This window comes from Barbus barbus (genome assembly GCF_936440315.1).
Source record: "Barbus barbus genome assembly, chromosome: 17".
Classification (NCBI taxonomy): domain Eukaryota; kingdom Metazoa; phylum Chordata; class Actinopteri; order Cypriniformes; family Cyprinidae; genus Barbus; species Barbus barbus.
Window position 1 is genome coordinate 2,747,210 of NC_136745.1, and position 15,815 is coordinate 2,763,024.

At 39.9% G+C, this 15,815-nt stretch overlaps 1 protein-coding gene across 2 annotated transcripts; it reads right to left on the reverse strand.

Moving 5' to 3' along the window:
- Positions 1 to 3: 3 nt before the first annotated feature.
- On the reverse strand, positions 4 to 15,396 carry LOC306882937 (nuclear pore glycoprotein p62-like). 2 transcript variants are annotated; one of them, XM_079437947.1, is made up of 13 exons: positions 15,332 to 15,396; positions 14,051 to 14,341; positions 12,624 to 12,859; positions 12,103 to 12,177; positions 11,897 to 12,004; positions 8,058 to 8,162; positions 7,822 to 7,930; positions 7,090 to 7,234; positions 6,654 to 6,703; positions 5,877 to 6,011; positions 5,688 to 5,799; positions 301 to 367; positions 4 to 206 (listed from the first exon to the last, which is right to left on the reverse strand). In XM_079437947.1, exons 2-13 carry the CDS (start codon positions 14,335 to 14,337, stop codon positions 115 to 117), a joined length of 1,521 nt encoding a protein of 506 aa, XP_079294073.1. In that variant the 5' UTR covers positions 14,338 to 14,341; positions 15,332 to 15,396; the 3' UTR covers positions 4 to 114. The 2 variants fall into 2 exon arrangements, with proteins under 2 accessions (XP_079294073.1, XP_079294074.1); XM_079437948.1 differs by having other exon boundaries at positions 5 to 206; positions 15,328 to 15,396.
- Between the last annotated feature and the right edge of the window lie 419 nt (positions 15,397 to 15,815).

The following is a 15,815-nucleotide window of genomic DNA, read 5'->3' on the forward strand; positions in this document are numbered from 1 at the left end:
ATTAAGACAAAATGGGGTAGAAAGAAATTATTTTATTTTGAAGCAAATATCAAAAACAAATGACATTCATTTACAACTGACTGAGAAAAAGAGAGGGAAGAAAAACAAACACGATCACTGGAAGTTTAAACGAAAGCTCTTCTCTTGCTCCTTGCTGCGGCTTTCACACAGCTTTGAGACCTCTTGCACTCGCCTCTGGAGTAAAACTGCACAGAGAAAGTATACAAGCCAACATTAATAAAGCATTTAATGGACTGACAGTTTGTTTTTTAGTGTGTAAAAAGCCCAAAGTATACCAACCAGAGTTTTGTTCTACCCACTGCAGGGAGTCCATATGTGCATTGAGGATTTTGCAGATCTGCTGAAGCTGAAAAACACCAGTCATTCTTAGTACAGATCACACAATGATTCATTAAAGGGTCTGAAACCCCAGACTACTTTTTCTGAGATTTTGACAGATGTTTGTGTTGCACATCACAGAAGACAATGTTAGCATCCAATAATTTTAACTGTTGGAGAAAACTGGTTAATTTCAAGGGTTTTTTTTGCGCAATTTTCATCTTCCGGGTTTAAAAATCACGATTATTTGATCAATTATTGTGCTTTTTATATGGCACAAGGGGGAGTCATACACCAAAAGAAACAGAAGCGCACTAGTTTGGTTTTCATGTGTTTCATTATATTTACACTGTTGAATTTAAGTTTACAGAAACTCATCTTCCTTCTGCTGCAGCTGTCAGTCATTCTCCGCTCAGCATTCAAACAGCACGTCACGTTCAGTTATAACAGTCAGCACGGTAAAACTCTCCAAAATGACATATCCCCATTATAATACTTGGTGTAGATAAAGGTCTGGGGATTCACATAAAATGACAATATCTTGCTGGAGTTCATTGCTCTCTCTCTTCTCTTCTCTGTGTTTGTACCGTGTGGGGAGTGAGAGTAAGAGCTTTGTTTGAAGCGTTTCACATTATCAAAGTTTTGCACACAGAAAGACTATTAGAAGCCTTTCTTTTTCTCATGATTTCTATCTTATTTTCATGAATGTATTTAGTAAGAATACAAATAGTTGACAGAATAAACTTGTTTAAATTGTATAATGTGCACCAAATAATTTTTCTTCAAGATATAGTTTTTGCTGCTAAATTATACAGTCAGCTGGTTTAATTTCATAGCTTATATATTTTTATTCAAACGTAGTTTTTCTCTGTAGTGAGGAAGTGAGTATTTAGTGGATTGTGTTTAGCAAAGGTTTTAAAAAAAGAGTCACAATTAGTTACACAAATGCAGTATTGATATTTTGTAGTGGTGTAGAAAAAAATTAAAATAGCGCTGGTGTTGGATCTGGCCGATTCTTAGAATTTGGAATACTCTACGTAATCTTATTTTACACTGCAAAATAATAACTAAAGAAAGATTAAAAGATATCATAATTATTTACTGAACCCTTAAATTAACAATTATAATTCACAATTATGTAATGAAAGACAAACACAATTAATCATGATAATCGGCATAATCGCCAAAGCCCTAAAACAGACAATTAATGGTAACCGTGACTATTTTTAGACAATTAATCGTCAGCGCGTTCATATACATGTTTTCGATGCAGAGTGCAAATGCATTTATTTGTGTTTTTAACTCGATGGGAGCGAAATGAAACTGTCTGAACCCGAAGCGGTGTGTGTTGGCTGTCTCCCCTCTTACCCCTCTGCTCCACAGCGCACCACGCCCACTTTTTTAGTGTTTTTTTTAAAACTGTGGTAAGAACGCTAGTTACATGTTGTTGTTATATGCATGTGTTAATTTGATTTAATTTCTTTATTTTCTTAAATATGTGGGTAGATAGTATTTATAGAGTTGTAACTTTTTAGTTTTAGTTACTTTTTCTTATTTGTAAGTCGCTTTGGACAAAAGCGTCTGCTAAATGACAAAAGTAAGTAAAGTAAGTAAAGTAAGTTACGTATATAACTGTGGTTCTGTGAATTCCGGATGAATTCTGGATGCTTAAGCACTAGTGGATTATCACTATGCCAGCTAGACAGGCCGAGATAATACACCAATGGTCACATGGTGATATAGGCGGAGCCTCGAAGACATGAGCCGTTGTGGCTCAGTATTCGGCCTCGACACGCCTTTCTCGCGTATTCTCATGCATTCCGAATTACAAATAACTCATGTAACTAGCGTTCTGTTTCATTCCTCCTGACCGCCAGAGGCGGTGCTTAAGCACTAGTGGATGACTCGTACCAACACAGTCATGAGGAATGGCACTCACCCGAATAATTGAAGACTGCTCCCGAAGAAGCACTGAACTGACAGTATGCAGGGGTAGCAATGTTGAGCTTGTAAAACCGGGCAAGGGTACAGGGAGAATCAACCCTAGAATCTTCTGGCAGCCAACATGCATAACTCACTAACGGACATGGCATGCAACTCACTAACACGCTTTGCCGAAGCGAGGGCCAACAAAAAAACAGCCTTCAAAGACATCCATCTAAGGTAAGCTGCCTGTAAAGGCTCAAAAGGTGGCGAACAAAGAAAATCAAGCACAAGTGGTAAATCCCACCCCGGAAAATAAGGTTTGCGAGCTGGTCTCAATCGTCTCGCACCCTTTAGAAAACTACAAATAAGAGCATGGCAACGAAGAGATGACCCATTAACCGGTACATGATACGCAGGAATTGCCGCAACATATACCTTCAATGTGGAGGCTCCTTTACCAGACTCCAAAAGCTGTTGTGAAAACCTTAACACTTTCTTTATGTCACTGCACACAGGATCCAATCCCCGACTCTTACACCACGAAGAGAAAAAGCTCCAACACGCTGCATAGAGTTGACGTGTGGACACTGCTCTAGCACTAGCTATGGTATGAACAACTGCAGGCTCACAATCAATCAAAAGAGGGTTGGACCCAGCGGCCAAACCCAAAGTTGCAGACGAGCTGAGTCCGGGTGTCAGACAGCACCGTCCATCTGTGACAACAGATCCTTCCGAGGCGGAAGTTGCCACGGCCTGCCCTCCAAAAGACTCAAAAGCATGGGAAACCAAGGCCTGGCTGGCCACCGAGGTGCGACAAGTAATACTCTGTGACTGCACTGTGCTATCCTGTGCAAAGTTTCCCACAACAGTGGAAGAGGAGGGAACGCATTAAGAAGGCAGTCTGGCCATTCGTGCGACAGAGCGTCCTGCCCCAATGGACTGAATGTCTCGGTTCTCGCAAACCACAAGCGACAGTGAGTGGTTGCCTCTGTCGCAAAGAGGTCTATTTCTGCTCTCCCGAATTGTTGCCATATCCTCTGCACCACATCCGGGTGAAGCCTCCATTCCCCCGGATGCAGAAGATTCCTGGACAGAGCGTCCGCTACTTGGTTGCTTTACCCCGAGAGCTGAACTGCCCTTAGCGATGCTAGACGAGGAAGAGACCACGTGAGGATCTTGCGAGTGAGATGCAGAGACCCGAGTGACCTTGTGCCACCTTGATGATTCAGATGAAACACAGTCGAGGTGTTGTCTCATCAGATGAGCACATGGCGACCAGCCAGAACCGGTAGAAGACACTGCAGGGCAAGGAAGACTGCACATAGCTCCAGGAGATTGATGTGATCCTTGGACCGAACTGTAGACCATTGGCCACAGACACCCCTGTGATTCCACGTCGCTCCCCAGTCGAGGAGAGAAGCATCGGCCGTGACCACTTCTCGGCGAAAGGGAATGACCACTAGCGGTACTCCTGACATCAAAAACTCCACCGCCTCAACGCCTGAATACAGTGATGTGAGACAACCATCAAGCGATGACGATGTCTGGCGGGGTTCAACCGCAAACCGGTGTTCCACCACTGAAGCGGCCTGAGGTGGAGCAAGCCCAGTGGTATCACGGAAATGGCTGCCGTCAACATCCCCAGAAGTTGTAGCAACACTCTGTATTGCAAACTCACTCCCAGCCGGTAATGAGCAATGAGCTGAAGAATGTGGTCTACTCGGGCTTGTGATAGGGTGGTAGACATTGCACGAGAGTCCAGAAGCATTCCAATGTACGTTATTGTTTGTATTGGAACCAGGCAACTCTTTGCCTTGTTTACAGAAAGACCGTGCTCCAAGAGCAGACTGGTGTCGTGGACAGCTTGTTCAAGTTCAAGTTCACTTTATTTATATAGCACATTTAAAACAGCCACGAGACTGACCAAAGTGCTTCATAAAAGATACAGCATCATAAAAGTAATTAAAACAAGCAAACAGATTAAAACAAAGAACCCAAATAAAACGGTACCAGAAAAACTATACTAGGCAGGAATATAAACCTAATAAGCCAATGAAAACAGATGGGTTTTTAACAGAGACTTAAAAATGGTCAAGCTCGGGGCCATTCGAATTTCCACTTTCCAGCTTGCTGTCTTGAGGGGGCACACAGCATCCAGTCGTCCAAGTAGGGCAGTTGCAGGTGAGATAGGAACCACCGGTTGAAGTGTCTGAAGGAGGCGTTTCAACTCTGACATCTCTGATGAAAGAACCGCCACAGTTTTAGAAAGTGAAGTTTCTTCCATATGATCTTTACGTGAAGATGCTTTTTTCTTTGAATGGGGAGCCCCAGCGGCCACAGATGCACCACGCTTCCGAGTACGAGTGGTAGATTGTAAGTCTGCATCTCCAAGCCCTACTGCAGATTTTGGATCCAATTCTGCGAGACGAAGTAGTCTCTCAGACATGGGTAAAAGACTACAATGCAAACACGGATCCGTAAGGGCTTCCTTTAAATGCTGAATCCCCAAACAGGACGGGCACATGTCATGGCCATCGTCAGGAAGGAGAGTGCTAGGACACAGTTTACATGTCAAGGGAAAACCAGTAGCAATAGAACTCTGTGCCATGGTCACATCAAAAATAAACGGGGATTGTCAGCGTACACGCAGAAAAACACTAGCCACCAGACAGCACCAAGAGGCACAAGTGTTTGCAAAACCTCCAAAAAATGATCCAGTCAACGAGGAGCCTTCAGCTTATCGGCGTGAAAAGGGAACGATAGCAACCGGATAGCACCGAGAAGCAGAGTGTTCCACAAAATCATATACACGTGATACCATAAACGGAGGACCGTAAACGTACCAGCACAAAAAAGAAAAAAAAAAGAAAAGAAAAGCTCTGAGTGTTCAGTAACAATTGCAGAGGAGAACAGTCAATGCATTAATGTAGCAGCACTAGCATTCGAATCAGCGGGAACCGCTGATATATTGTTAGCTCGGTAAAAAACACTAGCCACCGGATAGAACCGAGAAGCATAAGTGTTTCCAAATATAACAGGCCAAAAAAACAGCTCACCAATGTTGAAGAAATCCAATCCAAGATCCTTAGAAGTGAGCTGTCACAGCTTGAGAGGATGATAATTCGCTGCTCCGGTAAGCTGCACTTGACAGCGCGAGATCACTGAAGAACGACCTAAGTCATGCGAGAAAGCGAAAGAGGCCGAATACGGCTCATGTCTTCGAGGCTCCGCCTATGTCACCATGTAACCATTTTGGTATATTATCTCGACCTGTCTAGCTGGCGCAGCGATAATCCACTAGTGCTTAAGCACCGCCTCTGGCGGTCAGGAGGAATGAAACAGAACTAACCAGTGCTGAAACAGAGGGTTTCATGACCCTTTAAGAGCATTTCTGTCTGGACTATTGGCCATATTTTGCATACCGGGTCAGTGGTGTCAGCAGGACCGCTGGATGTGTTGAGGTGTTCAATAATCTCTTTAAGATCTTGGGACATTCTCTTGAGCTGGGCATCCACATTTTCTGCCAACTTGTACCTGGATAAAAGAAATAATTCAGATACTCAATGACGTACAGTATTATGAGATGCTTAGATGGCTGATTGAGCGCTTACGTTCTTTCTCGCTCTTCATCTGCGTTCTGCATGTAAATGGTTCCACTCTGTTCCTTCACAGACTCCTCTAATGGACCAAGAAGATCCTCCAGCTCTTTCTGCTGGGACAGGATGAAGTCCAGTTCCTGATCCAACCTAACACCAAAATATGAGAAGCACAAAGTTCACATCAAACATGGAATATAAAGCATGCTTGGTGATATCTTTGATTGTGACGGGTAAACTCTCCATTCAAACCATTAAGTAACTGCTATGAATAACAAAATAATGTACAGTCAGCCAGCCACTGCAAAAATTAAAATAAATATGAAAAGGTGTCACCCTTATGGCATTATGGAGAGCATCACGATGCATGTGCATGAATTCCTCTGCTCGTAAACAAGGCGCAACGCATTCGTCATGACACTCTCCATAATGGAGCTTTAGGGTGACGCGAAGAAGTATTGTTGAATAAAGTCGTTATTATCGTTTTCTTTGCACACAAAAAGTATTCTCGTAGCTTTGTAAAATTAAGGTTGGACCACTGATGTCACATGGACTGTTTTACCAATGTCCTTACTATGTTTCTGTGCACTGATCATGGTATTATCCTTGCTGTTTATGAAGGGTCAGAAAGCTTTCAGAACAACATGAGGGCGAGTAATTAATGACAGAATTTTCATTTTTGGGCGAACTATCCCTTTAATGGTTCTCCACCAAGAAATTAAAGTTTTGTGAATTACTTTAGAATGTTTTCAATATAATACAACTTTTTAAATAAATTAAAACACTGATTACCTTCGTTGGTCCAGTTTCACTTTTTCCATATCTTTATGTAAAGAAGTTATCTAACAGAAAAAGAAAAAAAAATGAATACTTTTCACTGGAAACCTGTTGCAGTATGATTTTATGCGGTGTGCCATCAACACTAGATTCAGGTTTCAAGATGGATAAGTTAACTATGGGAGACTCAAAATGGGAAATGTGTTGCATAACAAGCAGCAATGTCTGTTTCTGTGGGTGAACACATTAGAATCACAGTTCAAACCAAAGAGCTGAATACTTGCTCTTCTCCGAAACAGGTGCATTGCAAGAACGCTCTATTTGAAAAGTTATCATTCATAATGGGAACGTGTATATCAATCTGGAATTGCTATAATTGTACCAGTGCAAAGATGGTGTATGTGGCAGCAGGGAGAAAACAGTGTGCTAAAATATGAATGCATTTCTCTACCTTCTCTCCATTCTCCACCAGCATACGGTCCCAGGCATTGACCTGAGTGGCCTGCTGAAGAAAGTGTCGCTCTTGGTCTTCCAGTTCTGAGCTCCACTTGTTAATCAAAGCCTCCAGCTGAGCGTACGACATCACCGGAGCAGTGCTGAATACAACAAGAATTTGGATATGCAACTCGACAGTAGGAAAGAAATCAAAAATCTAGGGCCGGGAAAATAAATTGATGCAACGGAAATTAAGAAATGACTCATCGATTCTGATATTTTCCAAATGCGTCACGATTCTTTCTCGAGTCGATGCTGAGCTTAGTTTTGAACAGCAGATGGCGCTGCACGCTTTAGAACCAGCCGTACTCTGCTCGTTTCCAAATCCTTACACACACTTGAGCCTAAAATAATCATTCAGAAAATTTGAAAAAGGCTGAAGTGAATTACAAGGGTGTTCACAGTGGGCTGTATTTACATTACTCTCGCGTAATAAAAGCATTCTGAGCCGAGGTGAAATTACAGACTCACAAGTGCTGAACACGCAAGTGCTCTTCTTCATCAGCAATCGAGTGTGTGGATAAAAACCAGATTAGAGCGCCATCTGCTGTTAAAATCTAAGCTCAGAATCCATTCCAGAGGAACTGCGATACATTCGAAAGAGTCCATCCACGAATCGATTCTGCATCGGTTTATCGTCCCAGCCCTACAAAACAACACAACAGCTCAGAAGTGAACAGCTTTGTACCTGGTTGTGACGACGGCGGTGGAGGTGGATGTGATGGTGGCTGGTGCAATAGATGCTGCGGTCTTCAGTCCCAGAGAAAAGCCAGTAGTGGCTCCAGTGCTAGCAGCAGCTACAAAAGACACAAACACATGCTCAAACAATACAAATAACTAATAGGAAAATTATATATTGGTGCCAATTATTTGCTCAGCGTGTATTAATGTGCAAAGGCAGTGTGTGGGAATAAGTGAGGGCACCTGCGCTTATAGCAGGAGCGGCTCCTAGAGGTTTCAGGGACAGGCTTGTGGGAGCGATGGAGGCTGAGGTCGCCACAGGAGCCACCGAAGCCATCGACGAGCCCACTGACAGAGGAGAGAAAAACCATGTGATCTCAATGATTTCTCTAGAACAGAGATGGGCAACTTTGATATTGACGAGGGCCAGCATTTTTCTCCTTTATACCAAGGGGCCAAATTACTAAACCACGTCCACACACAGTCTTACTCAATTTCCTTTTTATTGAAGGAAATTAAAGTATAATTACAGTAATTTGTTACAGTAAAAAAGATTATTAACTATAAAACTTGTGCAGTTAAGTTAATCCAGTAGTTAATTCACTTTGTCAGTTGACAGCAATATTACCCCAACAAGCCAATGTAAACATCTCAATTGCATTGTCTGTAAATTTGCAACAAACCAATACACAGAGATCCTATTTTTTTTATTAGTGGCCTACAGAACATTCCCAAAACAACCTAAGAGGACAGTTAAAAAGGGCTTATTCAAAAAACACAGTACTTTCAGGTACCATAAAATAATGCCCACAAGAAAAAATACTATAGTAATTTAAATACTATACGGTTTTTGAACCATACTATAATAAATTACTTGAATTAATTTGTTGTGGTAATTCTATAGTTGCTGTGGTTATAAAACAACTGCAGTAATATAAGCACATTACTTTACCCAATACTGTGCTAAGATTTCTACAACTATAGGGTATATTATACTACAATACACTACAGTTTACTATAGTAAAAACTAAAGTATACTACAGTATTTATTAGTTTATCAGTTCACTATAGTTAATACAACAGTATGCTGTAGCATTCATTAAAGTGTTGTAAATACTATAAGATACAGGTGCATCTCAAACAATTAGAATATCATGAAAATGTTCATTATTTTTTGTACCTTATATCAAAGAGTGAAACTTTTATATATTCTAGATTCATTACATGTAAAGTAAAACATTTCAAAAGTTTTTGTGTTTTGTTTTTTTGATGATTAGAGCCTACAGCTCATGAAAGTCAAAAATCAGTATCTCAAAATATTAGAATATTTACATTTGAATTTCAATTAATGACCATCCCTACAGTATAAATTCAGAGTATCTCTTGTTCTTTGAAACCACAATAATGGAGAAGACTGCTGGCTTGGCAATAGTCCAGAAGACACAAAGAGAGTAAGTCACAGAGGGTCATCACTGAAAGGTGTGGCTGTTTACAGAGTGCTGTATCAAAGCATATTAAATGCAAAGTTGACTGGAAGGAAGAAATAGAGTAACAAAAGGGGCACAAGCAACAGGGATGACCGCAAGCTTGAGAATACTGTCAAGCAAAGCTTGTGAGAGCTTCACAAGGAGTGGACTGAAGCTGGAGTCAGTGCATCAAGAGTCTCCACGCTCAGACGTCTTCAGGAAAAGAGCTACCAAGCCACTTCTGAACCAGAGACAACGTCAGAAGCGTCTTACCTGGGCTGTGGAGAAAAAGAACTGGACTGTTGCTCAGTGGTCCAAAGCCCTCTTCAGGTAAAAGTCAATTTTACATTTCATTTGGAAATCAAGGTCTGGAGTCTGGAGGAAGAGTGGAGAGGCACAGAATCCAAGCTGCTTGAAGGCAGGGATGATTTGGGGTGCCGTGACGTCTGCTGGTGTTGGTACATTGTGTTTTATCAAGTCCAGAGTCAATGCATCCGTCTACCAGGAGATTTTGGAGCACTTCATGCTGACAAGCTTTATGGAGATGGTGATTTGCTTTTCCAGCAGGACTTTAGCACCTGCTCACACTGCCAAAACCACTTACAAGTGCTTTGCTGACCATGATATTACTGTGCTTGATTGGTATTACTGATGCCTGACCTGAACCCCATATGGAATCTATGGGATATTTTCAAGAGAAAGATGAGTAACAGTCGATCCAACAATCCAGACGAGCTGAAGACTCAATAGTGCCACAGGCTGATCGCTTCCATGCCATTCCTCACTGATGCTGGAGTTTGTGCTAAAGGAGCCCCGACCAAGTATTGCGTGCATAAATGAACATACTTTAAAGAACTTGAACTTTTCTGTTTTGCAAATCCTTTTTGATTGATGTAAGCTCTAATCATCAAAATTAAAACAAAAAAAACTTTTGAAATGTTTTACTTTACATGTAATGAATATAGAATATATATGAAAGTTTCACTGTTTGAAATAAGTTACAATATAAAAATGAACTTTTTCACGATATTATAATTTTTTTAGATGCACCTGTATACAGTGTAATACATTTTACTATAGTATGGATCGAAAACACTGCAGTATATACCATAAATTATTATAGTATTTTTTCATGTGGGCGAGTATCTGCAGGATTGTAAAAATCAAATTTAAGACTTTTAGAGACCTTTTTAAGACCTGTACTTCACATTTCAGACTTTTTTTTTTAAAGTAAATCAATTTAAACAATTATTATAAATTATCATATTAAATAACACATAAATATATCTTAGTATCTTAATTGTTTAGATTTGTATAATGCATTAGCTTCTTGTCGATCCACTGGTTCACATTTACAGCAAAAACAGCAGAAGGGCTTGTTGAAAAAGCGTTCTCTTCCAGAAGGTTTCACTTTCGGAACGGCAAAAATATAGCGGTTTACTCGGTAACCGCACAGTACTTTGAAACGAGTGGCGCTCATATTTATTCAGTGAAAACATAGCCTTTTGAAGTTTAATCAACATATTAATCTATATAGCAATTCTTGTCTTTCCGTCGCCCAATTTAAGACCTCTTATAATTAAGACTTAAGAACCATTTAAAAGTTTTCATTGCCTTATATTTAAACAATTAAACTGAGGACCCGCAGAAACCCTAAGAACATAGTTTAATGCAAACATTTCTGTCATGCATTTGGCAAAAAGCTTTTGCTGACAATGTATTTTACCTTTGAAATCTGAGGCAAGTGCAACTCTGGCGTCTCGTTGTTTGTGAGCATGTGATGATTTAAATAAAAAAACTGATTTCCAAACATATGGGTATTCCCTTGAACTTGTTAAAAAGATATTCTGTTTACCATCTTGACTGAAAAAATATTGTTTTCATGGTCACTATTTATTTATTCTTTGCTAATGTTAGTGAATGTTTACATTTAAGTGCACGTCCTACTGAGCTGAAATTAATTCTAGGAGCGGCTGGAAACTAGCAACTTCACCTGGATGGAGATGGTATTAACATCATAAACTGAAAGCAATCTTTACGCGGCTTACCCCATATCACGACTTACTTTCAAATATTTTAAAATTGATCATCCGAGTCCCAGAAGCCTTGTGGTACAAAAAAGTGGTTTTAGGCAACCGTTAATCACTTTATTAAATCATATATTAAATTTATAATAATAATTTAAGCCATTTATATACTCATTTCATTGATTCATCCATTGATTAGTCATTTACATTATATTTTAGATTATTTTTCCATTGTTGTTTAGTCTTATGATTGTGTGGTTTGTCTTCATGAAAGAGATAAGAGAATGTCTCCATTTCAAGGCTTTTAACATCACGGGATGATGTTGTGAAGCAGTAATTTTCCACTGCTATTGATTGTCAAATCCAACAAGTAGTGTTATACCATAAAGTCTGAGCACTGAACCATACACAACTAAGATTATTCAATAAACTCTGCTCCTTTTTTATCATCATGACTTTGTCTCCTGCTTCTACTCTTCTCTGGCTTTGCTTAGTCAACTTCTAGGCTGATAGAGGACTGTTAATACAGTTTTGGGTACCAGACAAAAATTCAGCTTGACTGAACTAGAAGATGTGTAACAGAACTCACATGTGAATCCTGTGGCTGGTGTTGAGGCTATAGGAGTAGCAAACAGAGAAGATAGTGGAGCCGCCATGGCCTGGCTCAACATGGCAGAGCTGGAGGGGGCTGGGGTGGCTAAACAACAACAACAAAAGATGTATTACTCAACTATTGCCCTCTTTTGCCAGTTTTTCTAATATCAGAATAGCCACACTACATATTGCATACTGTACCTGAAGTTTTCATTCCAAAGTTGATTGCAGTTGTTGAGGCTGTGGATACAGCAGAAGGAGCTCCAAGAGTCAGACCTAAAAAAAAAAGTCAACAGAAAAACAAATTAATAAGCAGACAAAAAAATATTTTTGCATATTTCCTTCAAAACGGAACCAGTGTATATAACAAACTCCAAGTGGAGAATAAAAAAAACAAAATTCAAGACCTCTTGAAACGGTTTGAAAAAACAATTTCCTTCTCTGTGAGTGTGCGGACATTCAACTGAAACATGAAGTTTGGCTGGCAGGCCGTGTCCTTCTGCTCAACTATTGGAATTAATGTGTGTATTTCTGTATCTCAGAGCTACTTTCTGCTTCTTGTAGCATTAAATGGTGGCAGGTGCATTAGCATTTCAGAGCTGGAGATCAGGATAAAATTGTCAGCTTCTAAAAGAATAGGAAAGAAAAGAAAAAAAAAAAAAAAAAAACAAGAGAGATCTCAAAATCCTCATTTCGATGTCAAGACATGTACTCAGTGTTACCTGTGGGTTGAGCCCCTAGTGAGAGTGCAGGGGTGGGCTGTACTGGGGCAGCTGAGGATGCTTGAACTTTGGGCGTCCCGAAGCTGAATCCGGCCAAAGGCTGCTGGGCTGCTGCAGTAGTCTGAGGGGCGAGACCTCCGAAACTGAAGCCCGCCCCTGCAGATGAAGCCCCCAGAGTCACACTTGTGGTCACAGGCTGAGTCGCTGCTGGTGTGCTGAGTTTTGGAAGGGAGGCGCTGGACACAAAGACATGAGCAGACTTTTCAAATAAAAAGAGACATGTAAACTGTTTCCAGTCCTGCTGTTCCACTGTCACCTTTCAGTTATACAATGGATCTATACAACTCTGCATGTGCCTCAACCAGTAGATTTTAAAGTCATTTTTAAAAAGCTGTGACCTCACAGCTGTTGAATTATACAATTAAAGGCACTTACACACTAGATAGAACCCTGACAGAGCTTTGGACAGATAGAAAGGCATATCATGCATTTTTATGGTCTAGTGCAGGGCAGAGGTGGGTAGAGTACCCAAAAACTGTACAAAAGTAAAAGTACTTCTAGAAATATTTACTCAAGTAAAAGTAAAAGTAATAGTCTGAATAGTTACTTGAGTAAGAGTAAAAAAGTATCGGATAAAAAAAACTACTCAAGTACTTAGTTACTAGTTACTTTGGATCATATACTGAATATAGTCTATTTTTATTTAGATATATAGATTACATTTATGTATGTGTGTATACACACACACACACTGCCGTTCTATATATATATATATATATTTTAATGTAATTTCTTTCAGTGATGCAAATCAGAATTTTCATCAGCCTTTACCCCAGTCTTCAGAGTCACATAATCCTTCAGAAATCATGTTGGTTTATTATCAGTGCTGCTCTTTTTAGCTTCTATTCATCAAAGAATCCTGAACAAAATGTCACAGGTTCCAAAAATTATTAAGCAGCAAAACTGTTTCCAAAACTGGTAATAAATCGATATATTATAATGATTTCTGAAGGATCATATGACTCCGAAAACTGGAGTAACAGCTGATGAAAATTCTGATTTGCATCAATGAATTAAATTATATTTTAAAGTAAATTAATTATGTATTATCCTATAACCTCTGACACTGAAACCTCTGAAAACGCCTCACATGACTGCTCTGAACATAAAGAAACAAATGCATATTGACGGATCCTCTGTTCTGCAAAATGTAAACAAATGTAGCCTATAATATAAGTGATAAATATATATATAAAAAATACTCATATCGCTTTTCACCAGGGATTCTGCTTTTGAACACAGTAATTAAAAAAAATAATACCATTTGATAGCTTTAACAAAAGCACAACGACTAACAGCCTCAAAGCTCACGTGAGATCTTTCTGTAAGGGTTTATCTGAAAAGGTTTGCTGCAGATAAAATCTCACCCGAAAGGGAAGCCTCCACTCGGGGTGGTGCTCTGAGTCTGGGCTCCGAAGCTGAATCCACCTTGCATGCTTCCATTATTTTGCACAGTTGGCTGTGCGAGAAGTCCTGCGATCTGAGACGGTTGGTTTCCAAAGGACTGAGCCTGGGGTTGGCCGGCCCCGAAAGAGAAGCCCCCTCCTGCAGGAGTGCTGGTCTGCAGCCCGAAGCCTGTGGTGGGTGCAGCGGTAGTTTTAGGGGCTCCAAAAGAGAAACCTCCAGTGCCTGACTGACTGAAGTTAAACGCCATGGTGCTGCAAGGATGGGTGAAATAAGAGTGTTAGACTTAATGAACCAGATCTGTCTGACAGCGGACCTGTATAAACATATATCATCAAATCTGTTGAATTTACTTTCATATAATAGTGGTTAAACACTATTGTGTGCTAAGCAGCTAAGGGTGCACAAACACACATTTATGTCATATAGAAAGATGAATGTGAAATATATTATTAGTTAAGACTAGTCAGGTGTGCGGGGATTGATTGTTAATTACAGAATTATTTACACTGTAACTGTAAGTCTGATCAGTCTGAAAAGATATAGCAACAAACTACACATCAGGGCCAGGTCTCTGCAGAGTTTGGGGCTTGTAGCATTTAAGGAGATACAGTTACAAAGAATAAGATATAAGTTTAAATAGCATAACAGCTTTCTCAAGCCAACATAATAAGATTCATTAGAAGCTGTGCTTGTGTCTAGAGACCTAGAGCATAGTCCTGTAGATGTGTGCAGTCTACCCTCAACTCCTTATTTCACACTATGACACCTAAACATGTTATCTACGTAGGCAGCTCATTAGTTTGGCACTATGCACCACAAATGCCACCTAGGCAGCCTGGTGTCATAACACAACGCCCAAAAATGCTGTCGAAGTAGGCAGTTTACTAGGTTTTGCGACCACAATGTCCAAAATGTCTCGTAGCTCCTATATGATGAATCATACAGACTGTGTAGTAGACTACGTAGTAGACTAATCACTAGATTTTACAAATTCAGTCATAAAACGATATTAAAATCAACTGACAACAAACTAAAGCAGAGGAGCAGCTCATAGGCGACTCTTTAAAGCTGAAGAATATCATAAAACGACGCTAACGGCTTAACTTCAGTGATGATAAACTAAGCTAGCAGACCGCTCCTCACATCACCCGTGGTATTACTATAAATCTAACCAGACAGACTACATAATAGAAATAAGATTAAATAAAATACGTAATATTTAGTGGGAAAAACTTACGTACAGTACTTCACAGCAGCTCCGCGCGCAGAATGCGTCACATGCGCTGTCGCTGTGAGGACCCCTGCGTCAAGTGTCTAAAATACCGCCTGATCAAAAATATAGATCGTTGTCGCCAATGTCAAAATAAAGGCCACACCTCGGATGCCAACAGCCGCAAAACCCACGAGATGCGCGTCAAACAATAAATCTGTCAATATTTTTTTATTTATTAGGATATTTATTCAATTGCTACATGAACAAAAATGCATTGTTGTTGTTGTTTTTAAAAGCCAGTGTTGTATTTGAATCAGTTTTACATAGATGACATTTAATCGATGATAATGACTGCTCATATTTGAAATGATTAAAGTCAATCAAATAAAAGATGTTTGCATTGAGGATCACTGACTGCTCATAAGCGTATGTTATATATAGTTTCTTTAGTTTATCAGTTCATTGAGTTCAGTAGAATAAAATAAAGATATAAATAAACAATGCAATCAGGC